This window comes from Archocentrus centrarchus, unplaced genomic scaffold (assembly GCF_007364275.1).
Source record: "Archocentrus centrarchus isolate MPI-CPG fArcCen1 unplaced genomic scaffold, fArcCen1 scaffold_26_ctg1, whole genome shotgun sequence".
Lineage (NCBI taxonomy): Eukaryota > Metazoa > Chordata > Actinopteri > Cichliformes > Cichlidae > Archocentrus > Archocentrus centrarchus.
Window position 1 is genome coordinate 6,130,652 of NW_022060256.1, and position 27,269 is coordinate 6,157,920.

At 43.7% G+C, this 27,269-nt stretch overlaps 1 protein-coding gene across 3 annotated transcripts; it reads right to left on the bottom strand.

The window, feature by feature from the left end:
* Window positions 1-219: 219 nt before the first annotated feature.
* LOC115775915 (dynamin-1-like) lies at window positions 220-26,953 on the bottom strand. Of its 3 annotated transcripts, XM_030723434.1 has the most exons (24): window positions 26,576-26,953; window positions 20,584-20,657; window positions 20,353-20,502; window positions 20,031-20,234; window positions 19,808-19,906; window positions 19,475-19,635; window positions 18,413-18,555; window positions 14,551-14,686; window positions 14,350-14,417; window positions 11,712-11,850; window positions 11,523-11,609; window positions 11,079-11,149; window positions 10,811-10,862; window positions 10,666-10,677; window positions 9,830-9,943; window positions 8,664-8,773; window positions 7,867-7,978; window positions 7,606-7,617; window positions 7,354-7,521; window positions 7,187-7,273; window positions 5,309-5,463; window positions 5,061-5,231; window positions 2,531-2,566; window positions 220-1,109 (listed from the first exon to the last, which is right to left on the bottom strand). In XM_030723434.1, exons 1-23 carry the CDS (start codon window positions 26,734-26,736, stop codon window positions 2,545-2,547), a joined length of 2,508 nt encoding a protein of 835 aa, XP_030579294.1. In that variant the 5' UTR covers window positions 26,737-26,953; the 3' UTR covers window positions 220-1,109; window positions 2,531-2,544. The 3 variants fall into 3 exon arrangements, with proteins under 3 accessions (XP_030579294.1, XP_030579292.1, XP_030579293.1); XM_030723432.1 differs by lacking the exon at window positions 2,531-2,566 and having other exon boundaries at window positions 26,576-26,952; XM_030723433.1 differs by lacking the exons at window positions 2,531-2,566; window positions 7,606-7,617 and having other exon boundaries at window positions 26,576-26,952.
* Window positions 26,954-27,269: the final 316 nt, after the last annotated feature.

Sequence of the window (27,269 nt, forward strand, 5' to 3'; positions counted from 1 at the left end):
TAGCTGGTCATTTTCAAAGAAGTTACAAGCTAAATTTACTAACTAACCATCACTATAGTCATACAGCGTAGCTAACTTATAGCTTGCTGGCTAGTTTTAAAGGCAGTTAAAAAAGATGGACGCAGCTTCCGGTACTGAAAAGTGAAGCTTTAAGCCTTCTGTCTTTGTAATGGCCACTGGGGGTGGGGGTGGGGGCGGGGGGGTGGGTGGGGGGGTGGGGGTGATAAAAGGCTTCATAGCGGGATTTACAAATCACTGAATGACATCACAGCAGCTACATCCATCTTGTACAGTCTGCTCTCAGCTAATTTCACAAGTCCCTGGATTCTGAAAGAGATCTGAATCCAGATGAGAGGCCAAACCCCATCTCTGGGAACATCTGGACTTTTTGAGTAACTCTGCCAAAAGACAGACAGACCGAGCCAATCAGATGACCTCCTGTGTACAGGTAATTTAATTTTAAAAAAGACCATGCAGAGCCTTTGTCTGGTTGACCCCCTTTCCTGATTACAGTGGATGTGTGGTGGTCCACACAAGTCACATGTTCAGTGTAGCTACAGGTGAGAGGACAGATGCCAGCAGGACCAAACATCTGGAATTACACAGTTTTTAAAATCCAGCAGAATAAAATAAATAATAAATCAACTGATTTCAAATAAATAAATCAATAAATAATTAATAAATACACAACTGTAAACTTTACACTGTAAAGAAACGTCACCATCGATCAGAACAGGAAGTGAAAATAAAAGTCTCAGGATTTCATCGAAGCGCTGCTCTCAGACTGAACATCCAGAGTGGAGTGAGACCTCTTCACTTCAACATCTCCGGAGTCGTCTAGAGTAATTATTGACCTGCTGTGAGCTGATTGGTCATGTTTCTGTCTGTGGTGAGACGATCATGATATTTATACACGAGTACTGCAGAAGTTGTTTGCTGATCAGTTGCTATACAGTCATAATGTGCTGATAATAATCAATATGTTTATTACTATAAGGTTCACAGTAACACAGCTTCAGTAGAGACACAAACACATACTCAGTTCAGCTTAACCCTCAATAGAAGACTGGGGGCTCTCTCCGTGGGCAGGGCTACCTTTACTGGGACGACTGGGGAAAAAAAGGACAGAAAACAAACATGAAGAAAAGAAAAGAGAAGGAAAGTGAATCAACAGAAAGTCTTAGAGGTACAGGCGGTTCAAGGTCAGAGGTCACATTATTACAAGCAGTCAGAACAGGTTGGAACCTACCTCAAAACAGTCAGTCTGTTCAAACCAGTTTAAATGTGTAGACAACAGCAAAAACCAGCAGGATATTACTGGTCACCAAGGATACCAGAAGCTGAAACCAGCCAGAACTGGTTAGAACCAGCTGGAACCTTTAGGATCCTGATGGAACCAGCTGGTACCAGTAAGCTGGGCATATGGTTAGCAGTTCTAAGCTAGATATATATGAACCAGTTAGAAGATCCAACACATTGTAACCAGCGGAACCCAGCAGGAACTGATTAGATGGTAATGGAACCAGTCACCGGAGCATTCCTGAATCTGCCAGGACTAGTTAGAACTAGCTGGAGTCTTTACTCCAGGGTACCAGCATGTTGGTCAATCAGTCTCTTCAAATATGATGCAGTTAGAACAAATCTCAACCAACCAGGATTTGTTAAGAACCTACTGAACCAACTGGTGCTGGTGTGTTGGGAATTCAATTTGGAGCATAAAGATGGATGCAGTTAGAACCTATATGGAACAATTAGCAGGAACCTGCAGGACACCAGTGAAACCAAGAGCTGGAACGAAACAGTAGGACTCAACTGGAATGAGCAGGTGTGGTAACCAGTCCATTCAAACACAATTCAGTTAGAACTAATAGTTTTAGCCAGTTTTACCCCCTTGTAAAAGAGATTTTTAATGATGGAATTTTCCTGGTAAAATTAAGGTTAAATAAATAAAATAATAAACTAGTGTGAACCATTTAGACTGAGTTTAAAACAACCAGAACTGGTTAGAACCATCAGGGATCTTTTGGATCATCAGGTTTTGCATCCAGTTATCAGTATCAAGCTGGAGTTGAAACCAGTTTAAACAGGTTGGAACGAGTCTGAAAACCAAAGACTGATCAAACATCAAGAAGTCTGAACCCGTTCAAACAAGTTTGAACCAGTCTGAACTGATTGCAATCAAAGAGACACACCGAGTAAAGTCTGTGCTGTAAAACCACATATAGCGCATCTGTGAAAATGAATGAAATAGTTGTTTCATGTGTGTTTCATGTATGTTGTATATTTGTGCATGTGACTGTCAGAGGGCGGAGTCAGAGGCTGGTCTGGATGATCGGGATGGAGATGCGGGAGCCCTCCGACTGGAGACAAACAACAGAGAGAGACAGACAGTCAGTTACAGGTCGATGGAGCTGTCAGTCACACTGATGTTAGGAGGATGGTCAGGGTCACATGGCGAGGACAGTAGTCTGATTGGACGATGAAACACACAGTGAGACACACAGTGACATCACACAGAAAGCTGACGTACCATTGGTGAACTCCTCACTGGTCAGTGATAGAGATTCTGAAAAAATAACCATATATGGTCAATATGAGGGAAGAGGAGCAGGGGGCGGGGCTACCTGCTCTGATACTGACATACCTGAGAGCTTCCTGGTGGTGATTGTAGGTTTGTGATTCCTTTTCTACATTTCTGCTTAAATTTGATCAAATTTTCTAAAAGTCCTGAACTAGAACCCAACTAAATAAATGAATTGAAAATATTAGACTTTATCACGCATCTATTGAGCAAATCCAACATTGCATTTCAGTGAGCTTCCCACATCCTGTACTCCTATACTAACACCAGTTAGAAGCATTTGGAACCAACCAGAACCAGCTGGAATTTACAATCCTGTTAGAACTGGCTGGTAATGGTAACTTGGACATTATTCAGTCTGATGCGGTTAGAACCAGGCTGGAACAAAGCAAAACTAGCAAGAACTTGTAGAACACCAAGTCAAAGAAACAAGTAGCTGGAACGTGTTTGAATTAGACAGAACTGATAAGAACCAGGTGGGAGTGATTTTTAGTTCGGTAGTTGGGTATTCTGTTAACACTGATAAGCTAAATGCAGTTAGAACCAGCTTGAACTTGGACACCAGTGAAACCAGTGGAAGGAGGATCTGTGCGATGGATGGTGATGCTAACTAGCAGCAGCTGTTTTTCAGGTTCTAGTGTTGTGTGCTGTTTAGTCTTCAGTCTGAGCTCAGTTGTGGTAGAGAGATTTTCCCATTATCATCAAAGACGGAGGTAAGTGCACTTTTTGTTTTTCTTACTGAATCCATCAGGCATGGTGTCCATTCTGGCGGGAGGAGCCAGAGACGCTGACACTCTAATAAGACTTTGTGCATGTGTTGCAGTGTTTAGCTTGCAGAGAAACAGCTTTTTAAGCTCATTCCAGGCCTCAGACACCCAACGTTTGCTAAAACACTCACTATAACTGACTCACTGTTATAAATGAAAAATATTAGACCAGAGTTAATATTTTCATTTAGTTCTAGTTTATTTCCCCCATTTTTCTACGTTCAGGACTCATTTGAAAATCTCATGTTTTATGTCAAATTTATGCAGAAATAGAAAATCACAAAAACGTCACAAACTTTCAAACACCTCTGTACGGTACTGTTAGAACAGGATCACACAAACACAGAGAGACAGACAGACAGGCAGACAGACAGACAGGTGGACAGACAGATGGGCAGACTGAGGGATAGATGGACAAATAGACAGAGACGGACGGACAGGCAGACAGACTGATTGAGGAACAGACGGACAGACAGACAGACGGAGAGACCGCCGGACGGGCACAGAGAGGTGGACGGAAAGATGGACAGACTGAAGGACAGATGGAGAGACAGATGGACGGACAGGCAGACAAACAGACAGACAGACTGAGGGACGGGCAGACAGACTGAGTAGCAACAGCTGGACATAGTGACAAACAGACAGACAGAGAGACGGACAGACATGGCTCTGGTGGGATGTGTAGGGGGTGAGAGAGTTTTGCAGACCTTGTGCTAAGCTAGGTTAACACACACAGATGAGACTGAGGATGAGGGATGGTGAGTTTGAGGAGGAAAGAAAGAGGAAGCCTTTCTTTTCCATGTCTGTGCAGGTTGTTTGTTGATCGCTGCTTTATGTTCTACAGTACCAGCAAAGACGAAACTAACATTTCTCAGCTCGTTTTTAATAAAACATCATCTCTCTCATCGTTTCATGATGCATTCAGATCACAGTCATCCTTTCATTGTTTCCGCCTGAAGCTCAGAGGATATAAAGGTTCCTTTACAGGTCTGAAACATCAGCCTGATGGTCCTATCAGCCACACTGAGACCTGGATCTTCTTAGACTGTCACACGCAGCCAACCATCAGCTGCAGTTCCTCTGCGGCCCAGCAGAGGCGCCACAGTGAACCAGTCCCCACTGACTCCCATGTTAAAATTTTCCAGCAGAAATAAACATATTTACAGCCTGATACAGAAACTGCATTGACCTCTGTAGCTAATTTCCCCTTTCATAACAGCTTTACGGGGGAAGATGTTTCTATAACTCACCTGCTTATAGTTTTGGGGGGTGGCGTCTTTGACTGACAGGTGGATGGTGACACAGCCGGCTTTAGCTGCTAGCTGTCTACTAGGCTTCACCTCAGCTAACTGGAGTCCCTGTTCGTGCTGTTGGAGCCTTTTTAATGCAATTATTAGACCAATAATATGCCCGCTATGTGGTTCATTGGACTAACAGACTGTCCAAGCAGGTGGAGCTCCAGTTTTGGTGCACAGTGAAATCTGAGGATTTAAGCATGACATCACAGGCTACTTCCATCTTTTTTATACAGTCTGTAATCACACCGTCTAAAGCTGCCTCAATAAACTCTTGGAAGTGAACTCACCTGTCCCGACTGCATTTGAACACATCAAACACTAGGAACCTGCCAGCCTGCTGCTGGTGACCTCTGTGATATCTGTGACCTCAGGTTTCCTGTTATAAGCACATATTAAACAGTAGAGGGGGGTTACCTGGGAACTCCAGGTGGTGGCGCTCTGTTAGGCCGTGAGGGGACAGAGGGTGGGGGTCCAGGATCAGGTGACACCGCTGGACGAGAGGGGGGACCCGGAGCAGCACGACCACCTGGACGAGGAGGGCCAGGAGGGGCCCGACGCTGGGGGGTCGGACTGGACATGGGGGACCTGCAGAGAACAGCTCAGACTCAGTGACACTGCCTGCAGTCTGCCACTGCTGAACAGCAGATCTGTTAGCAGCGTACCTGCGTCCTGATGGCATCCCCGTCACCTGCAGCCAAGAGTCATCTACAGGTGGAGGCATCGCCGTGGTGACGGTAGAGGTGCTGATGTCACCGATGATGCTGAGGCCCTCTCGCAGTGCGTGGTACATCCTGAGCATTTCATCACGATGCTGAGCCTGGACAAGTGCAGGAAGAACATAAGTTTAAAGTGGACATGAAACATGTATGAAGGCTAATTTACAGCTGCTCTATAAACTGTCACAGATTAACTCTGTCTGTTAAGCCGGGTTTAAGAAATAAGAGTAAAGAGTAGAAAAGCGCCTTATAAGAACTAGTCCATTTATGATTTACATTCAGCAATACCAGAGACAGCAGTGAGGCGGACCCAGCCAAGTCAAGCTGAAACTCTGACACTACTTGACACTGCGGCTCTGCAGCCATACTCAATGAGAAATCAAAGCTTGTATTGGTGATGCAGAACCTGGCCAACCCACAAGCCAGCAAAAATGAGTTGCAGAGAAACAAGCTCAGGGCTCACACTGATTCAGCATTATGGTGAGTTGTATTTTTAATGCGCTTTATACAGTAAAAATTGCCTAAGTCAAAGTCACACAAATTGGATTTTCACTCTAGTCGGATGGGATCTGCAGGTCCCAATTTTTCCTAACATTAATTCCAATAAAATCATCTCCTAAATCAGTTGGATTTTCGCCTAAATTTCCAATTAAATATGATCACATAAGTCGGATGAGTTTAGCACTAAAGCCCTCCTCAGCTCCCATCCGCCCACTTCCACGGATCAGCTTGTTCATGCACAACTACACACACTAACAATGCCTGGAGATCGCTTTAGCGTCTCTATCAGTTTATTTCACCAGAGACAATCATGGCAGCGCAGGAGGCAAGCGTAAGCTACAAACTCGCACTTACAAGCAAAAATAAGAGATTATAAATTTACTGGAAGGAAATCCAGAGATGAAGCAGGAGCAATTGCAGAGAAATTCAATATTAGACCCAAACTCTCAGATATTTTGAAGAATCAGATTTTATCCAACTTACACATAAGACTAATTTTTTTATAAGTCGGATGAAATTCCATGGGCCATTTAAATCCGACTGAGGCGATTTCTACTGTATTTGTATATCTTATTTTGAAGGCATGTTTAAATGTTATCATGGTGACCAGAGAGTGTTGTGGGCAGAGAGGATGTTATTCATGCTGTGGTGCAATGTTAGGAGAACGCTGCTGATAGAGTTGCATACGAATACACGGTGGATTCATATTTATTATTGTACCTAGAAAATATCACACTTTTGATTATGGTCATATCATTTATTTTGATTTATCTGCCATACCTTAAAGGCCGGTCCGTGGAAATATTGTCTAACACTAAACTGGTCCGTGGCTCAAAAAAGGTTGGGGACCATTGTTTTACTGCACAAAATCTTGCGGCTATCTGTTCTGCCAGCTGATTGCACTGCTCAGTACACTGAGCATTGGTGCTCTGGTGAAACACCGGTGGTCCAGCAGGCTCTCCTCCACACAGTCCTCATTTAGAAAGTGCTCTATAAACCCGAACATTATGGCTAACAGGTGGATTCTCCTGTTTCAGTGCAGCTAGCCAACAACTACTGCCTCAGACACAGAGTGAAAGTGGGCAGTATATCCTTGGTTTTAACAAAATCCCACTGTTGCAGTCAGGAGGCAGCACAGAGTGTCCCGCTTAGGCTGCCTGTATTGGCACAAGATGGCACTATACATTCTCTAAACTGAGTGAGATGGTTTATTCTGTTAAGGTTTAGACTGACTATAATCTGAATATCAGAAACAAAGCAATAAAAACAACATGCACAACAGTGAAGACCCTCCCACCTCCAGCTGTCTGCCTGTCACCTCACCTGTTCCTGGGACTCCTCCATCAGGGTGTTCTGGTCTCCGCAGGAGTACAGCTGAGCGAGCAGGTCAGAGTGGATGAACTCCTTTGTCTGAGGGGCACAGAGGAGATCATATGACTCACAACATCACTTCCTGTGTGTACCTGAATGTATGCTTGTGCATGCCATACATTGTTGACCATCAGGTGCATGACGGTCTTGGGGATGAGGTCCCTGACGGTACGGTGGATGATGGCCAGGTACGAGTCCACCAGGTTCCTAACAATTTCCACCTGTCGCTCCAGCTGAGGGTCCAGACTGTGAATCTGCCCATCACCACTTGACTCCTCCACCTCCACCTGCATACACACTGGCTGTTAGACACACACACACATAGACAGACAGAGACCACCTCCACCTGAAATACACCACAGGAAACTCACCTTCTCTTTATCCTGATGGGGGGGTGGAGAGAAGAAATAAGGTAATTTGTCATAGTGTCAGAATAAAGCATTTACAGGTAAATTTACTGCTGCAATAATGGTGTACTAATCCATTAAAATGGCATAATAATGTAAAGACAACGTAATAAAAATACATCAGCAATAATATTTTTATAATAGCATAATAGCTACAATTCTGTAGTAAAAAATGCAGTAATGATGTATGATAATACAGTAATGGAGGAGTATATTGGGGAGTACCACGTTGCGTTCAGGGTACACTCCAGCACGTAGGAAAGAAGCCTTCCAGCCGTCAACCTCTTCTTGAGACTCGCTGGCCAGCTCCAGCTGACGGTAGTCCTTGTACACATTTCTGCAACATTAGATGTTTCTGTTATTTAAAAAAAAAAAAAAAATCACAGCATCATCTACATAGAGCAGTCAGAAAGGAAGAGGACCAAGTACAGAACCTGGGGGAACTCCACACCTTTCTTCAAACCAATCAAACTACAGAGCTATCTGATATGCATTTACTGTAAAATATTGATTATCCTCCTGTTATCTACTGATGCACTGACCAAAAACACGGTCAGTGCATCAGCACCATCGAGAGCACCATCGAGAGCATCAGGCCAGCATGGCTGAGGACTAAGACTGAAGGGATAAAGAAGAGTTTTTATCAACAGGCCATCTGTCTGCTCAACTCTGATCCCTGAATGGCACTATTATTGTACAGTGTAAATTATTCTTTTCTGTATAGTGTGAAGTACTTATTTTTTTATTCTTCTTATTTATATATTCGTACTACTTATTATTATTTGCAGGTACAAAATACATTTCACTCTGCATTGTACTGTGTATAACTGTGCATGTGACAAATAAACCTTATATGATCTACTGTGAGAGCTGGAAGCACATCCACGTAGATCATTTTATTGGACCTGAAAAAATCTGAACCACCTCTCAGTGTTTGTTTGATTTGAGAACATTAAGTATCATTTGGACTACGAAATGGTTGATGGCATCAGACTTAAGTGATTGATTGTACACACACTAACCTGTGTTCAGTGTTGAACAGGGCAAAGATGTGTTTGCTGGACATGAAGCTCTTCTCGATGTCCTTCAGTTTCAGGTTGTCTACAGGCAGCATGTATTTCTTCTCTTTCTCCTGTAGGAGCCACAAGGAAAATAGTGAGATAAATAACATAATGTCTGTTGTGCCAATTTTAAAGCATGTTTTAAATCATTTGTGACGTCATGGCTGTGAGAGTTCATTGCAGAGGGGGGAGTCACAGCTGTGTTTATTGTGTATATTTATCCTGAAATGTTTCACTGATCATCACCCCAAACATTCAGAGGAGAACCTCACATATTTCTGCTCATCAGGGCTGCTTTTCTTATCTGAATGAGCAGATCTTAGTGCTTAGGAGGGAGAAAAGCTGCTTATTACAAAACACACGAAATCAATGGACATATTACAAGCAGTAAAATGACTTTTTATGGTGAACTGAGCAGTTTACAGTATTTCAGGTTTTAAGTCACATTTCTACAGTGAGATCAGTCTATAAAGAAGACTGTGGAGAGAATCTCCATTTGAGCAAACACAGAGCAAACTGGTAGCGTCCTTTTTGTTACCGACAGGTGGCTGAGTCAGATTTTTTTCCTTTGACTTTAATAAATACCTGCAGGCTCACACAGCAGCAGCAACTTTATTAACACTGTATAGGTCTGGATATACACACACATTTCAGGTTCAGGAAAAGCAGCTCTGCTCTGGATGAATCCTGTGCTCCACCTGAAGGACTGCCCTAGTCTCAAGGACCAAATATTTTGCCCCAGTATCACAACATATTGATTTTCCTGCATTATGTTCATCCGATCATCAGTAAGACCTGCATAAACTGTGTTGTCAGTGTTCATAAACTTGCATATTGTTAGTAGCTCACCTGCAAAACGTCCTATTGGTCCATGCTCATTTATTCACTATTGTTACCCTAAGAACTTAAAATAGAAACCTTTTGGTAGAGAGTGCATAAATGTTGATCAGGACTTCTTGTATGGCTCAGAGTCTGACAAAGGGTTCAGTCTTAATTCGGGACTTGAAATGTACTTACACAACAAGGATCTCATAATGCTCTTCTAAACAACACTGTGTGATGGTGCAGGTGTTAATTTGAGTGTTTTAGTGTGTGTTTATGTAGGTTTATGCGTTGGTGTGTGTTACCTCATCGTCTTTGTACCAGGACAGGGTCTCAGCAGTCAGGACGAACCAGTACTCTTTGGCTCCACCCTTCATAATGCCTATGTTGTTGATGGTGAGCCAACCTTTACGGATCACCTGCACAGGACGTTAAATCAGTGAATCATGTGACTTGTGATGATGATGTCAGTCACAGACAGAGGTACTCCCTTGATTGTTCAGTCTATCTGTTAGCAGGATTCCTCTAAAAGTTCTGGACATCAGGCTTGCTCCAATTTTGACTCTGTCTGGATTTGTTACTATTACAGAATAAAACTGGACATTTGGCATCTTCACGATTACACATCAAACTGAAAACTAGAAAAATGTGAGACATCATCTTAACATTCTCATGAATACACCACAAACTAATTCTGCATTCAGGGATGAAGTTCATGGGCAGAGTGGACAGAATTTTCAGCCTTGGAGGAGGAATGTATTGATTATTTGTTCATCAATAATCACATCAGTATCTTCACCCAGGTTAAACGTCTTTTTTAATTAGCATATGACACATCAGTGATTTTATCAAAGTATTCCAGTTAAAACCTGCTCTATGGTATTACAGACACACATATACATCCCCTTCAGAGGGCATTCTATCCATGTTTATTTCCATTAAACCAATACTAACCAAGAAAGAACTTTAGCCTAACCAAAAACTTAAACCTAACCTGAAGTTAACCCTGTCCTAACATGTGTGCCTTATGGGGACCTGCAGCCATTTTCCCCCCAAAGAGGCCAAGTCCCCTCATTGTATGCAAAGTCAAAGGATGTCCCCACAACATCAGTTAAACAAGAATACACACACACACACTCACCATGATCTCATCCTGGTTGCCATGGCAACAGAGGCAGATAGAGACAGAGGCAGCGAGAAAAAAGAGCATAGCATGTTAATGATGCAGCCTTTGATCTTTTCACCATGTTCATCCCTCCTGCGCCATGTTACCTGCAGAGTCTCACCTGATTTCCTGTTGCCTTCTTCTTGCTCATCTGACTGCTCTTCTGCTGAGCACTGAGACACACACACACACACATGTGAGTATTCATACACTCTTATGGTCAGCTCAGGCGGTTTATCAGCCAGCTGACCCACTTGTACCTGGGACACAGGTGAATTTACCTGTGTGTGTCAGGGATACAGGTGAGTCTGACAGAGAATGATGATGGATCAGAACTGCTGCATCTCCTACATTCTGATCTTGTATGAAAGAAAGTTTCATGTTCTTACTTTGCGAAGCCGATGAAGTCTTCATGGTTTGTGTTCATGTAGGACAACTCGATGTCAATCAGTAGCATCACCTGAGGAGGAAGACGTACAGTACCATGTGACATAGGTGACAGCGGCCAAAACTCCTCTTTCTGTATTTCCAGGTGATATTAAGTATCTTCTGAGAGCATCATGTGAAGCCCAGCAGAGGTTAAATGGACCGCAGGGTTAATCCTGATGTTTGAACTAGCCTCCCCCCCAAAACACTGATGAGACAGTTTGCCTTGTGATAGACACGTAACCATTCTATGTCTGCCCAGCCTTTCACCTCCACCTCCCAGGACCTGAACTGGATAAGTGGTTAAGAAAATGGTCAGATGGTGAAGATCACACATTCAGAGGTTTCACAGTCAGACCACATCCGGCTTTAAAAACACCAAGATTGCGACATGTCATGTGACGAACCTGCCCTTTGGTGCGGCTCTCTCGGTCTCTGATGTGCTGAGTGACGATTCTCTCCATCTCCTCTCTGAGCAATGGATACTGAGCCAGCTGCAGACAGGAAACAGGAAGTGTAGCACTCAGAGAAGTCAGAGGTCACTGCCTGTGTCATTTTGTACTGTGTGGTGGTATTATTTGTAGTATCTGCAGTACCTTCTGCGTGCACTGCCTGACAGTGTTCACCAGCTCACTGATCACCATGTCAACACATTTCTGACACGGCTCTTTGAGTTGAGCGATCAGACGCTTCACGATCGTCTCGAACGCCATGTCAGGAGTAAACAGACCCGTCCTAAGCACAGGTGAGAACACAGATGAGAACATGGGTGAGAACATGGGTGACATACACTGTAACACATCTAAGGTTGTAAAGTCCAAATCAAATTCATAAATGATTCCATAAATAGATTTATCAGGAATAAAATTCACCAAAAATATTTTTTAATAAAGAAAAATATTTATTTAAATATTAAAAATATTTAAAAACACTTTTTTTTTCTAAAATAAAAGAAACATGTTTACAATAAAAGCAGAAAAAAATGAATGAAACAAAAAGAAAACTTTCATTACAAATCTCAAAAATACAGGGGGGTACACCCTGTACAGGTCACCGGCCTGTTGCAGGGCCAACACAGAGAGACAGACAACCATTCACACCAGTTAACCTAACTCCACTAACTGCACGTCCTTGGACTGTGGGACAAACCCACACAGACACAAGGAGAACATGCAAACTCCACACAGAAATGTCCAGGCCAAGGTAGATTCAAACCTAGGCCTTCTCGCTGTGAGGTAACAGTGCTAACCACTGTGCTGCCCTGCAACCCACAATTATCCCAAAATGAATAAAAATCTGATGATTTCTGCTTCAATGTGCCTCCGAATTAATGCCCATTTTGTCACGTTCCCTTTTCATTTTCCATTTCAGCAGCAACAGACCAGTGAAACTTCATCCCCACAAATCTTAGAAACATGGTGTCTAACCAGATACTTACTCTGGATGGCATTACTTTGGCCTCCAGTAACACTGTGAGAAATCTTGGAGTCATTTTTGACCAGGATATGTCCTTCAATGCACATATTAAACAAATATGTAGGACCGCTGTTAGGTTCGGACCACCGTTAAATAAAGAAAGACACAGAAACCCGTAGTTGATTTTTTACCTGCAGGGAGAGTCTCAGTCAGCTAACACTCACGTGCCTCTGAAAGAGAGTCTGACTTTCTTCTTCCTGCCGGTGCTTTTATTTTAGCATCACGTAAGTGTGTGTGGGGGGTGTGTGTATGTGTGTGTGACGTCAGGAAACAGGCGTTACCTGCTTTCCTCACCTGGAGGGTCCAGGTGTATGAGAGTATGTTTTGTGCTTACAGTCTGATGGTCATGTGCATGTTTATGATGAACACATTGTGATACATAGAAAAACAGTTACATGTTTATCTATTCTAACAACCGCTTTTTTGCATTTGTGCAATATTTCTAAAATTAGAAACATCCTTTCTCAGAGTGATGCTGAAAAGCTCATTCATGCATTTATTACTTCTAGGCTGGACTATTGTAATTCATTATTATCAGGCTGTCCTAAAAGCTCCCTGAAAAGCCTTCAGCTGATCCAAAATGCTGCAGCTAGAGTACTGACAGGGACTAGAAAGAGAGAGCAGATTTCTCCCATATTGGCTTCTCTTCATTGGCTCCCTGTTAAATCTAGAATAGAATTTAAAATCCTTCTCCTCACCTACAAGGTCTTGAATAATCAGGCACCATCTTATCTCAAAGACCTCATAGTACCATATCACCCCAACAGAGCACTTCACTCTCAGACTGCTGGCTTACTTGTGGTTCCTAGGATACTTAAGAGTAGAATGGGAGGCAGGGCCTTCAGCTTTCAGGCCCCTCTTCTGTGGAACCAGCTCCCAGCTTGGATTCAGGAGACAGACACCCTCTCTATTTTTAAGATTAGGCTTAAAACTTTCCTTTATGATCAAGCTTATAATTAGGGCTGGATCAGGTGACCCTGAACCCTCCCTTAGTTATGCTACAATAGGCCTAGGATGCTGGGGGGTTCCCATGATGCATTGTTTCTTTTTCTTTTACCTCTTTTTACTCTGTTTATACCCCACTCTGCATTTAATCATTAGTTATTATTTATTTAGTTATATCTCTGGCTCTCTTCCACAGTTTGTCTTTTGTCCTGTCTCTCTCCCCTTTCACCCCCCAACCAGTTGCAGCATGACCCCCCCTCCCTGAGCCTGGTTCTGCTGGAAGTTTCTTCTGTGTTAAAAGGGAGTTTTTCCTTCCCACTGTCACCAAGTGCTGCTCATAGGGGGTCGTTTTGATTGTTGGTTTTACTCTGTGATTATTGTAGGGTCTTTACCTTACAATATAAAGCACCTTGAGCCGACTGTTTGTTGTGATTTGGCGCTATAAATTTAGTGAAATAAATTTTCACTGAATTTAATTGAATTAAAAACATATAAAGTCACATACAGAGGGATAAAATGTGCTCTGCTGTTCGTAAAAGCTGAAAACGTATTTGATTGGCAGGGCCCTCACTTGCACAAAATGATCATTCATAAATACATCGGGGTCAATAAAAAGGAGACAATGCAAAAAGAAAAAGTTAGAGGAATAAACTGTGCACCGCTGCTGTGCTGTGAAGATACTGCAGGAGGGCTTTGAGATTTACAATGAAATTTACAATGAAAATAGGTTTTAATTTTCATCTTTAAATGAAGATTGATATTACAATTGAATATTTATGACTAAATGTTCACTTTTTAAAAAACAAAACTGACCTGATTCCGTGGATGTTCTTGATGGCGTAGCTAATCTCCTTACGAAGAGTCTTCTCATCACTCTCTAGCTGCAGGGCAAACACATTTGTGATGTCATTTAACTGTTACAGGAAGTCATGCTACACATTGGACCAGAATATGTGATGTGATTGTAATGATGTCACATGTGATGCAATGATGTCACCTGAGTGAAACAGTTACCTTGACCAGTTCGAAGGGGAAGCGTTCATGGAAGATGCGGTTGATCTTTGCTCCTCCTGACAGCTCGTAGGTGTCCACCTGGTCCCCAGATCCTTCGATCCTCTTCTCAAAGTCCACTGCAAACTGCTGCACCATCCTGCCATGAACACACACACACACACACACACACACACACACACACACACACACACACACACACACACAGGCGCACAATACAGTTTTACTTCACTGTTTAAACCACCATCCTCAACAGTCTCACCACCCTAATTGGGTATCTCAAAATTTTCTTCATCTCACCTCTGGCAGATCTGAGGTTCCTGTGTTTGTTCCCCACAGTTTCACTCAGGAGGTGAATATTTGTCTTATATCTGAGCAATATTTTAGCTTTAAATCTCACATCTGTAACCTCATCCAGTTGTGTTTCTTTCAGCTGAGAGATGTCACAAAAAGAGCAAACTTTTACTATGTGCTAATAACTTTTTGTACACACTCTGATCTTTTCCTCTTTAGATTACTGTTACTCACTTTTAATATGCACTGCTCAATACTCTTTCAAACACAGCAGCTCACCAGTGATTGCAGATAATTCTTCTCCTCACCACTCTTCTTGGGCACCTAGTGCTCCTGCTTATAGGCGTTGTCAGAAGTTTCCATCCACTCATGATGGGCATGAATGTCAGGGTAATTTGCTTTTTTGAACTGTTCTTTTTCCAGAGTGGAATGATTGTACAGCATACATCTTTAACTTTAAAAACAATTTTAAATGTATTTAGTATTTTCTGTCATCTACACAGGGTCAAAAGTATACATACAGGCTCAAATATATACATACACACTTAAATCTTTAAATAAGTGGTGTTAATAGGCCAAGGCCTATTAACGTCTTGTTAGTGATCATGATTGACTACAACTGGTAGTTTCTCTTTGCAACATAAAAAGGATACTCAATGGATTGACCAACACGAAGAGCAATGGGAAAGTACAAGGAACTCAGTGAAGCTATAAGAAACAGAATTTTAAATTTACACAAGATCATTAGTTCAAGCAGTTGTGCGTAAGTTATTCAGATGTCTCACCATTTTGCCCATGTCTGGAAGAAGACCCAAATTGTCACCCTCAGACAAGAGGAAATTGGTTAGAATGTTCAAGAACAATCCATGAACCACCAAGGCTCAAGCCTGCCATGAACTGGAAACTGCTGGAATACCAGCATCACTGTCCACAGCGAAGCCAGTTTGGATGGAATAATGAAGAAGGAAGAATACCTCCAAATTCTTCAACTTTACCTCAAATCAATAGCTACACAGTTGAAACTTGGACATAGTTGGGTATCGCAACAGGACAATGATCCCAAACACACCAGAACAGAACAAAAGCAGCACAGGAAGCAAAAGTCCAACAACAAGAACATAGTACTGGGGGTCTGCCTGGCCTTGGGGCAAGACTCTGGGAATGAGCCCAGAAGTCTGGGGGCTGACTGTGTGGCCAGCAACGGAAGCGAAGCACCTCAGGGGGAACCTACCGGTGGAGATGAAGCACCTCTGGGGGCTGACCATGTGGCCAGTGGCGGAAATGGAAGAACTCTGGAGACCAGTCGCATGGCCAGTGGCAGAGACAGAGGAATTCCGAGGAAAGACCAACGACAAAGATGAAGTATTTCTGGGCCAACTGTGTGTATGGAATACTTCCACTGGCTTTGCCAGGGACCAACAACAATGATGAAGACCCACAGGTAACATGGCTGGAGGCCGGCATTGTCAAAGGAGCTGGAACTTCTCAGGAGGCCGAGTAGGATGCCAGCAGCACAAAGATGACACGCCTCTGGAGGTTGGTGATAAAGGAGGCTCTCTCAAGCTGATGTCGGCAGAGGTGATTGAACACCTCAGGCAGTGCAGACTGTCCACAGGCCAGTGTTGTTGAAGGCAATGGAGCACCTTTGGTAGTTGGTGTCGAAGGAGGTGAAAGAGCCTCACAAGGGACTGGCACCAATGGAGGTGACAGGACACCTCTAGTGGCTCGACTGAAGGCCGACAATGGTGGTGAGGAGACACCTCCAATGACTTGGCTGGTGGCAAGCAGTGGAGACCAACCTCCTAAGACTTAACCCTATAACTCTGGGCGATCGCCGCTGAAGCACCCATTACCTGGCCCCACTAGCCATGAACAGCTTGTTAAGACCAAGCATATTGCCGCTGAGCCGGCTGAACAAGGGAACTTTCAATTACTGTAAGTCCGTGACCGTTTGTTCTATAGGAAAAATTCAAATGGTTTCCGAAAGCTGAAAAATTGCACTTTACACCCAATATAGGTAACTGTTGCTGCAAGTCCATGAAAGGCAGCACATTTGAAGTATGCTGTGTCAACACCGATGACGACTGGGAAAGAGGCTGCTCTGGATGCCAAGGTTGCTCAGGATGCAGAAGCTGCTCAGGACCCACTGCCGAATCCAGAAGATGCAGCTGAGGCTGGAGCTTGACCTCGCCCTGGGAAAAGAATTGGGTGCAGGTATGGCCCGGGCCTTGGTCACCCTGACCCTGGGAGCAAGAACAGGTGCAGGATGCTCAGTCTTAGTCTTAGGGGAGTAACATTATCTCTATGTTGGGGGAAAAAAATATCAGTGTTTGTGCCTGGAGCACAGGCAGCAGTCTCTATGGTTGTTGGCACAGCTATACAACACACAATCTCAGAATTATTCACAGTCTCTGGGAAGACCAGCTCAGCATTAGAAACAATCTTACAATAAGCTGGTGAAAGAACACAAATAGATTTTGAGGTGGCTGGTTCAGCCACACAACAAAAAATCTCAAAGTGAGCTGGCTTATGAACAGAAAACACATCTTATAATTCTGCCAGCACAGGATATGCATGCATAGTTTGACTTGCCAGCTTGGAAACAGAACGTGAAATATCGTTTTTCACTAGCTCAGTTGCATGAAATGAAATATTTCCTCCCTTAGGGAATGGAGAGCCTGCCAAAGAGCTGACTGATGACAAACTCCTATAGCTATACTGGCAATAAGTCCATGTACCTTGGGTAGGAGCAAGCCAGGTTGCAGATTCTTTGCCCCACTTCCTCTTTTGCACCAACATGGAAGGAACATATCCACCATTCACAGTATGAGGAGTTGGACTTGAAACTCCTTGAAAGTCTCAAAAGCAGCGTCCACTCAGTCCATAGTGGTCGGATTGTACTGTCACAGAAAGTGGGCTACTGACCAAGTGAGGCAACACTGGGGTGAGGGGACCAGGAAGAAACAGGAACAGATGATCCGACAAAGGACAAGGGAGACTGAGACAAAATATACACAGGATGGTGATTAAGGGAAGAGGAGACAGCTGGGGAGGATGACATGAGACAAAGGAAGCAAAACCAAAAGCTCAGCACGAGGAAGGGATAAACAGGGAAAACACAGACACACAAACTAAACACAGGAGACTTGACACAAGAGGGAGGAGCACTGAAGAATGGGGGGGTCTAGGAACCACTAAGTACACTAAAGAGAAAACACATGGAACCATAAAAATTTTTAAATAATCCAAGAATCACAAAGAATAATGAAATAAACAAAACTTCAATCAGGGCCATTTACCCGTTCCACATTTTTCTTTTAAATTCAGAGGCAACCAAATTTTAAAGATTGTAGCCCCTAAACTTTGGAACAGCCTACTCATCACATCCATCATACTTTTATAAGGTTTTTCTTAGACATTCTCTACTTATTTAAGCTTTTCCTGGTCATTTACTTTTGGCTGTGGTACACTTCTTTAATGCATGGAGTTCAACTTAAAATGTTAAATCATTGTAAATGTATGGTTTAAAAAGAGCTGTAAATGAGTATCTGTGTACTGTTATAGTACTTACTGCAGCAGGGCCTTGGTCTTGCGGCTTGGGTCATCCGGTCTGAAGTTCTTGTACTCCTCCACCTCCTTCTCGATGGACAGTAGCTGACTCTGTAATTTGCTGCGCAATCCTGGCAATGTGTCTCGGATGTGATTGGTCAGTTGCTGGAAGTAACAGAGAGATGCTCTGTTGTGATTTATTACAGAGATTGGAACACACTATTGGCATTATAGGAAATGCACTGCAGTGGTTGGAATCATATCTATATGATAGATCATATCTATATGATAGATCATATCTATATGATAGATTTGTTCTTCTAAATGGGGAGTCTTCATACTCCAAAGTTAGTCATGGAATTCCACAGGGTTCTGTGCTGGGACCAATTCTTTTTGCATTATAGATGCTTCCATTAGGCAGTAGTACATTTTCACTGCTATGCAGATGATAACCAGCTTTATCTATTCATGAAGCAGATGACACACACAAATTAGTTCAACTGCAGGAATGTCTTAAAGACATAAAGATGTGGATGACCTCCAATTTCCTGTTTCTAAATTCAGATAAAACTGAGGTTATTGTATTTAGCACTACAAATCTTATGGTATCTAATCAGACACTTACTCTGGGTGACATTACCTTGACCTCTAGTGACACTGTGAGGAATCTTGGAGTCATTTCTGACCAGGATATGTCCGTCAATGTGCATATTAAACAAATATGTAAGACTTCTTTCATCTGTGCAAGAGTACTGACAGGGATGAGAAAGACCTTATTTCTCCCATAGTGACTTCTCTTTATTAGCTCCCTATTAAATCCAGAATTGAATTTAAAATTTGTCTTCTTACAAAGTCTTCAAAGATCAGACAACATTTTGAGCATGTTCAGGGGAACTTCAGAGGACATTTATACACTGTGAGTATATTCTGAGGACCTTTATGTGTTGATTTGTGCAAATCTGCACTTTGGACAGAGTCAGGCTAACAGTTTCCACCTGCTCCCAGTATTTATGCTAATCTAAGCTAACGACACCGCACATCTCACTGTTAGAAAGACGTCATGAGAGAAATTCTGGGGGTTTACCTGGTTGAGAATTTTCTGCAGGTAGGCAGTGCCCATGCGGTCAGCCAGGTGACGGTAAGACGGGTGCGACAGGAAGAACTTCCTTTCAGCCTGCAGAGCTGCGTTGATGTCTTTCTTCCCGTCGATGTCTTTCTGACTGCGATTTACGACCCCGATGTAACCTTACACAGTTAGAGTCTCTTATTGTTCCTGTTTACTCATCTGGAGTCTGTTCTCTCTCTACATCTTAGCCACAGTGAGTAAAATTAAAGTGTTTGAGGGGACTAAAAATCTGACAGAAACAGCTGACAGCCAATCAGTATGAAGATTCAGGTTGATGTCATGCATTTGTACCTCTTCGTAGTGGCAACAGTTTGTTCTCCAGGATGTCTCTGGCATCTGTTCCTTCATCCATCAGGTCCAGTTTGGTGATGACACCAATGGTCCTCAGACCTGCACCACATTTACAAAGCTGTTTAATTTTACTTTAAGTGGGAAAAATGATGATACAAGTGAAAGAGGCAAATGGAGGTGTGGAGATATGGTGGATGTAGGTGGAGCTGTCCCGGACACTGACCTTGTGGGTCGACCTCCTTGGCAATCTTCAGGGCATCAGAGTTAGCAAGGTCAGAGTTAGCTGGAGAAACAGCCAATAGGAGGCAGTTTTCCTTGGTAACAAACTGCATGATCATGTCTCTGATCTGATGTTCGATGTCGGGTGGCTGGTCACCCACCGGGACCTTTGTCATCCCGGGAAGATCCACCAAAGTCAGGTTCAGGACTGAGGACAGACACAGCTGAGTCAGGACCAGGACTGAGGCGCCGCTTCAGTGTGTGTGTGTGTGTGTTTGTGTGTGTGTGTGTGTGTGTGTGTGTGTGTGTGTGTGTGTGTGTATTACCATTGGGGGAGTAGACTCTGAGGTTGATGGGAACCGGACTGATGCCTTTGTTCTGCCCTGTCACTCGATCGGTTTCAGCTTCAATCTCCTGACGGACTTCATCAAAGTCTGTGAACTTCTTCCCTTTACAGTGCAGGAACTCAGCATACTCTGATCAATACACGTCACACAATCAGAGCAGACATCACATGGATAACACTGAATTGTGTGTCTCTGCACTGCGAGTCTCACCTGTTGGGCAGTTGATGAGCTGCAGCACTAGGGGGCGTCGAGTGACGATGCCGGATCCACGAGGGAGGAAGTCTCTGAGAGGAGGAACAAAGGCTAAGAAACAGTTTCTACCCTTAGAACATTAAACAACTGCTGACCTGGACATAACTGTGTGAATGTCTCCATCACATGCACCTTGATGTTTATACTCTGTGCAATACCTAGTGATTGCTGCTACCATCCTTGGTAGCTGCATTCCTGCTGTTAATATCAACACACACACACACACACACACACACACACCCACACACACACACACACACACACACACACACACACACAAACACACACACACACACAGGTAAACAAATAAAAAAAATAATTCCCCACCCGCTCTGTGGACGGTCTTTGTTCTCCAAGCTCAGGTCCTCTACCAGAGGCCTGGGAGCTTGAGGGTTCTGCACAGTATCTTAGCTGTTCCCAGGACCTCTGGACAGAGATCTTGGATGTCGTTAGTGGAATCTGCTGGAGCCATTCTCCCAGTTTGGGGGTCACTGCCTCGAGTGTTTCGATTACCACAGGGACTACTGTTACCTTCACCTTCCACATCCTATCTAGCACTTCTCTGAGCCCTTTGTATTTCTCGAGATTCTCATGTTCCTTCTTCCTGATTTTGCCATCACTTGGTATTGCTTCATCTATTACTCTAAAATCACAACAAGCAGACTGATCAGTTTCAGTGATGTTCCAGGAACAACATTAATTATTATGATGTTAATTACTTGTGATTAATTATGACACTGAAACACCAACACAGAGATAAATACACTGTAAGCCTGCATGTATGCATGGACAGGCCAGCAGTCCACCACAGGGTAACAGTTTCATCAGGTCCATATGTTCTTTTAAATGGACGAGACAGACGAATGGTTGTTGGTAAACAGCTCACCTTGAAGTTATGTGTTCATTCATGATGTATATCCCAGGATTGTAAGAGTTCAATATAACTTGCAGATTACCTAAGTGAGTTGGGCCAACAATAAGCACAGCAGGTAAATAGTTCACTCAACTTGAATTTATGTGTTAATTTATTATCTATCTGCAAAGATTTTAAGAACATGGTATTACTGTCTCAACTAATTCAGTTAAAAAATGTTAGGCCAAAAATAAAAACGTACAAATTCAACAGTAATCAAGTTGACATTTTTACAGTGTAGAATTTTGAAGTGCAGCAAAAGGCCGAAGGGTTTGGTGGTCTCAGGATGTCATCTCTGCTTTTTGCAGATGATGTGGTTCTGTTTGGTTCACGCTGCTGTCACCTCCAGCCTGCACTCGGGCAGTTTGACCCAGCTGGAATGAGAATTAGCACCTCCAAGTGTGAGGTTATGGTTCTCAGTTGGAAAAGGGTTGTGTGCCCACTCTGGGTCAGGGAGGAGATCAAGTTATCTCAGGATCTTCCTCATCAATAGGAGGAGAAGGAGCTGAATGTGAAGAAGCTGTTGATTTACTGGTAGTTTTATGACCATGAGCTGTGGGCAGTGACGTGTAGAACAAGCTCGAGGACACCAGCAGCAGAAATGATGTTCCTCTGAAAGCAACTCACCAGAGACCAGACACTATCAAAGGTCAATGAAAATAACCGACAGGAAAACATGAAGTGGATGAGTTTGTATTTGAACTCTGAAGGGTTCTGCTGATTCACATATGGTCACCCTCCTAAAATAATGCCCTAAGTTATTTTGTCAAGTTTTAAAGAAAACACAAAAAACTGAATGAAATATTGAAAATATGATTCAGGCAAAAATAATAATTTCATTAAAAAACGAGATAGCCCATAATTTTAGGAGGGTAATGGTATGTAGGGTAGAAAGCACATTAGAGGGTTACAGCCAAACCCAGAAATGACCAAAAGCTACAAAGGGATGCACAATGAAGGATTTAGATGTGGTTAAGGTTTCAGAGCTGCTGCTCCTTCTCAAAAGCTGAAATGGTTCATCAGCTGACCATGATGCCTCCTGGATCAGTCTTAGGTGAGGTATTTCATGTCCATTTGAGAGGAGACCCCAGAATAGACCCAGGACTGTCCTGGGAATGCTTCAGTGTCCTCCCAAAAGAGCTGGATGAGGAGGGCTTATGCTGCTACACTCCTGCCCCCTGAGACCAGGATAAGATGAAATGGATGGATGGCTTTTCTTTAGTTATACTGTATCATATCACCTTCACTTACATAACACTGGAAAAAAGAATGTCATAATGTAGGCAGTATTATATTGTGGTAGATTCTCACATTTATTATTATATTATATTATATTATATTATATTATATTATATTATATTATATTATATTATATTATATTATATTATATTATATTATATTCCATGAAATATACTACGAGCTGTCTGTGATGGGAATCCTTCAGAGGCTGCAGCTTGAGGAAAAGCATCGTCACGACATCCTCAGAACGTGTGAGTGTATGTGTGTGTGTGAGAGTGTGTGTGTGTGTGTGTGTGTGTGTGTGTGTGTGTGTGTGTGTGTGTGTGTGTGTGTGTGTGTGTGTGATTGTGTGTGTGTGAGAGAGAGAGAAGCTGCAGTGTGATTCCCCTGCAGTCAGCTCACACACATCACGCCGTTATTGTCATACGATGCTTCTCTGACCAAAAGCCTCCTGAGTCATGTGACCTACAGCAACCAATAAGAGCAGAGATGCAGACAGAATGACCCTCCTCATCCTCGGGGTGAAGATAAAAATATTCAGCCAATCACGTGTCATCTTCCAGCAGGACTCAAACTACAGGCTTCAGAAACACACACACACACACACACACACACATAGTGCTCCACCATCCTCCACCCTGCTGCCACCTCCTCTTCCTCAGCAGCTCACACTTCAGTGCATCACTATCTAAACACTGCTGCACAGTCAGAAAATAACATGCATGTACATTTAAAGAAGCTCCAACAGCACAACAGCTTTGAATGATTCGCAGTTCCAAAAAATCCTTCTTTATCTCAAACTGGCCCTGTACAGTAAACACACTCCTGCTCCTGACAACTCCTCTGATTGGCTGCCCCTCATAAGCATCCTTGTGGGTAGGGCATCTGTGCCTGAGATGACCATATAAGGATATGCCCTCTCTGTGATGTCACACAGACCCAAGAGTAGAAAAACTGTGATAAACAGATGCCGCGTTTCCACTAGTAACTCGACTCAGCACAGTTTGTAGGGTTTTCCATTAGGCCCTGGTACCAGGTACTTTTTTAGTACCCATTCAGCCGGGGCTCCAAGCGATATGAGGTGATCCGAAAATGAGACGTAGAAGAACCCCGTGTCACTGATTGGCCAAGGAGTGTCGTCACTAGCTGAGTCATGAGAGCGAATCCTTCCCCAGAATCAAACACGCCATTTTTTAAACCCAACAGCAAGAAAATGAAGGCACACAAACCAACACCGTGGTCCAACAATGAGGTGCAGACATTTCTGTGTGTAGTGGCAGACGAGAAATGAGAACTTGTATAAGGAGGTCTACGAGTTAATGGCCATGTTTGAGTCGCATACAAATTACATCAAATGACATCTGCCAGCGTTGCTATATCGACTCCACCCACATTGAGGCGGTAAACAATTGTAATGGAAACAAAACAAATCCGTCCCTCTCCGACTCAGGGACGAGTTCCTGCCCCAAGTGGAGGAGATTAAGTATCTCGGGGTCTTGTTCACGAGTGATGGGAGAAGGGAGCGGGAGATCGACAGATGGATCGGGGCTGCTTCTGCAGCGATGCGGACGCTGCACCGGTCTGTCGTGGTGAAGAGGGAGCTAGCGAAGCTCTCGATTTACCCGTCAATCTACGTTCCTACCCTCACCTGTGGTCACGAGCTTTGGGTAGTGACCGAAAGAATAAGATCGCGAATACAAGCAGCAGAAATGAGTTTCCTTCGAAGGGTGGCTGGCCTCTCCCTTAGAGATAAGATGAGGAGTGCGGCCATCCGAGAGGGGCTCAGAGTAGAGCCGCAGCAAGAGTTTTTGACATGGTTCCTTTTCTGAAGTTTTTCTTTCTTATAAAGTTCTGACTTTTATCTCACAAAGTTTTTTCTCTAAAAAATTACTGTCAGCTATAACGCCCTCTGGACTTCTACCCATCCAACTTCTTTCACTTTCTTAGCAGCAGACTAATCAGGGTTTTCAAGCTATCTTTTCTCCAGTTTTCCAGTTGCTGCTGTGGGATCTTGAGGTGCCCCCAGGCCAGAAAAAATATATAATCTCTCTTCAGAGTTCTAGGTCTGATCTGGGATCTCCTTGCAGGTGATCATGTCTCAGATTGGAGGCCCGTCAGAGAGAGCACAATTCTGCTGCTTGTATCCTCGATCTAGATTGTAAATCAACCAGAAGATTGACAGCTTCATGCTCTCTCCACAACAACACATCACTGTAGATGCTGCATCGTTCCACCAGTCTATCTCATGCTCTACGTTTCCATCATATACAAAACTCTGAGAAACTCCTCTGACTGGGGCAGTAAGTCTTCCATCCCAGAAAGAGTAACCTCTCGGAGTTGAACACCACACCGGGGTTCCTCAGGGTTCCTTTTTCTTCTAATATAGTTCAAATTTTATTCTCTGATTTTTTAAAGATCATTATCAGCAGAACAGCGTGAGACCCCTGACATACCGACACCTGAGAAACTGAACATCATGATTCCTGTGGAGGGTTTGAGTCCACCTGATGAACATCAGTCCTGTTGTGCTGCTTTTCAGGTTCATATCTTCATATGCATGAAGATACGGACTGAACATCAACACTCATGTCCCTGCAGTGCTACATCTGTGGTTTTAGTGGCTAAGTACTGAAGGTTCTGTGCTCCTCTTTCCCTCCACCTGTCTCTCAGATAGCTCTCTGATCCTTGTCCTGTTGGACATCTCTTCCTGTAAAAAAAAATAAGAGTTCTTCCTCCTCACTGTTGCCAAGTGCTGCTCACGAGGATCCTGACTGTCTCTCTAATATTGTGGGGCCTCTGCCTTCCAATACAAAATGCTGTGAAGCAACTGTGTTGCTGTGTTTTAAGGCTTCTGTGGAATCCTGTGGCTGACTGGGCTTCAAGCTTCAAGCATCAGCTGCTTAGATCGAACGTGAATATGGATTTCCCGTCAGTATCGATCTCTGCAGCAGGTTCGATGTATCGTCACTCATTCTGATCCAACAACCGCCTCCCACAGGATTTAATAAAACTGGGATTTTAACTACAGCTGCCACAATATCACAATTTCAAAATTCATCATAACAATATTATTGCAAATATTATAAAATAGAAATAACAGCAGTAATGCTGTCTGTCTCTAACTGTGTTTACTTTTGTATTTATAGACACAGAGCTGGAGTGTTGTTATTATCAATATTATCAGCTGTGCATCACTGACAGCCTGACCATTACAACCTCATCTGAAACACAAGGAATAAATCAGCTGTTTGACTGACACACACACACACACACACACACACACACACACACACACACACACACACACACACACACACACACACACACACACACGAGCTGGTGGTTTAACATGAAATTTATCAAATAAGAAGGATAACATTAGCTCCAGTAATAATAACTGAAACGGCCTGATGGCTGCTGCAGAGCTCTCATTCATGAACCATTTCATGGGAACAGCCAGTCAATTTGAGTCTAGCACGTGACACCACTAGTTTCCTAATAAACTGGCCCCTGAGTGTGAGGAGCAGCAGCATATTGATCACTGATCATTCTGATGATCGATTGAAGCTGCTTGCTGATCAGTTTTGGACGAGCAATAATGATCCCGTATGAAACACATGAACACGTGACAGCGGGCAGCTTCACGCACAGCTGAGATTTATGCAGCGGGTCATTCGGCCTGTAGGCGGTCGGGGTGCTCCACCCCCTCACAGGTTCACACCTCCACAACCCCCAACCCCCCACCCCCGCATCGGTTCGGACACACAGACAGGTGGACACACAGACAGGTGCACTCACTTGCCCACGAAGTTCTCCAGCACCGAGCTCTTCCCGGCGCTCTGTCCGCCCACCACCGCGATCTGCGGCAGGTCGAAGTTCGAATTCTGGCCGATGGCGGAGAACGCGTCCTGGAGCCGGTTCACCAGCGGAATGAGCTCCTCCATTCCCCGGTTCCCCATGGTGGAGTGATGGGCAGGCTCGGAACGACGGCCCAGCGGAGAGAGAGAGACAGGGGGAGGCTTCTGGTGTCAGCACCGCAGACAGGATGCGGCAGCGGAGCCGGCTGTCGTTCCTCCTGTGTCCGATCAGTCGACCTATAATCAGTCAGGGGATCGATGAGGAGGAGGATGCTAATGATGCTCCTCCAGCTGTGACCTTCAGCTCCGCTCTTCTCCTCCTCTCTGCTCCTGCAGGGAGGATACACACACACACACACACACACACACACGCACGCACACACACACACTTCCGATGGGGACTTTCACAATAAAAGCCCAGTCAGCCATATATTAAAAAGAATTCTGCTTCTAAATAGTTTCTAAATTGAGATCTTGCTTCAGTTCCGTGCTACACAAACAGGAAGTGATGACACTCTAAAACTTTATTTATACAGAACAAAGAGCTTTAAAGCAGGGAGGGATCGGTCCAGTAACACCCACACAACCTAAAACACACCTGTAGGCACAGGTGTAACAACTGGAAGGGCCTCACT

What these genes read in the sequence shown, in the direction of transcription:
- LOC115775915 (XM_030723432.1), bottom strand. Translation starts at nt 26,736, where the DNA reads ATGGGGAACCGGGGAATGGAGGAGCTCATTCCGCTGGTGAACCGGCTC. An exon ending in TCCCCTTCGAACTGGTCAAG is followed by an intron (nt 14,418 to 14,550) that starts GTAACTGTTTCA and finishes TTTGCCCTGCAG; the next exon opens with CTAGAGAGTGATGAGAAGAC. An exon ending in TGCACCTGATGGTCAACAAT is followed by an intron (nt 7,274 to 7,353) that starts GTATGGCATGCA and finishes TGTGCCCCTCAG; the next exon opens with ACAAAGGAGTTCATCCACTC.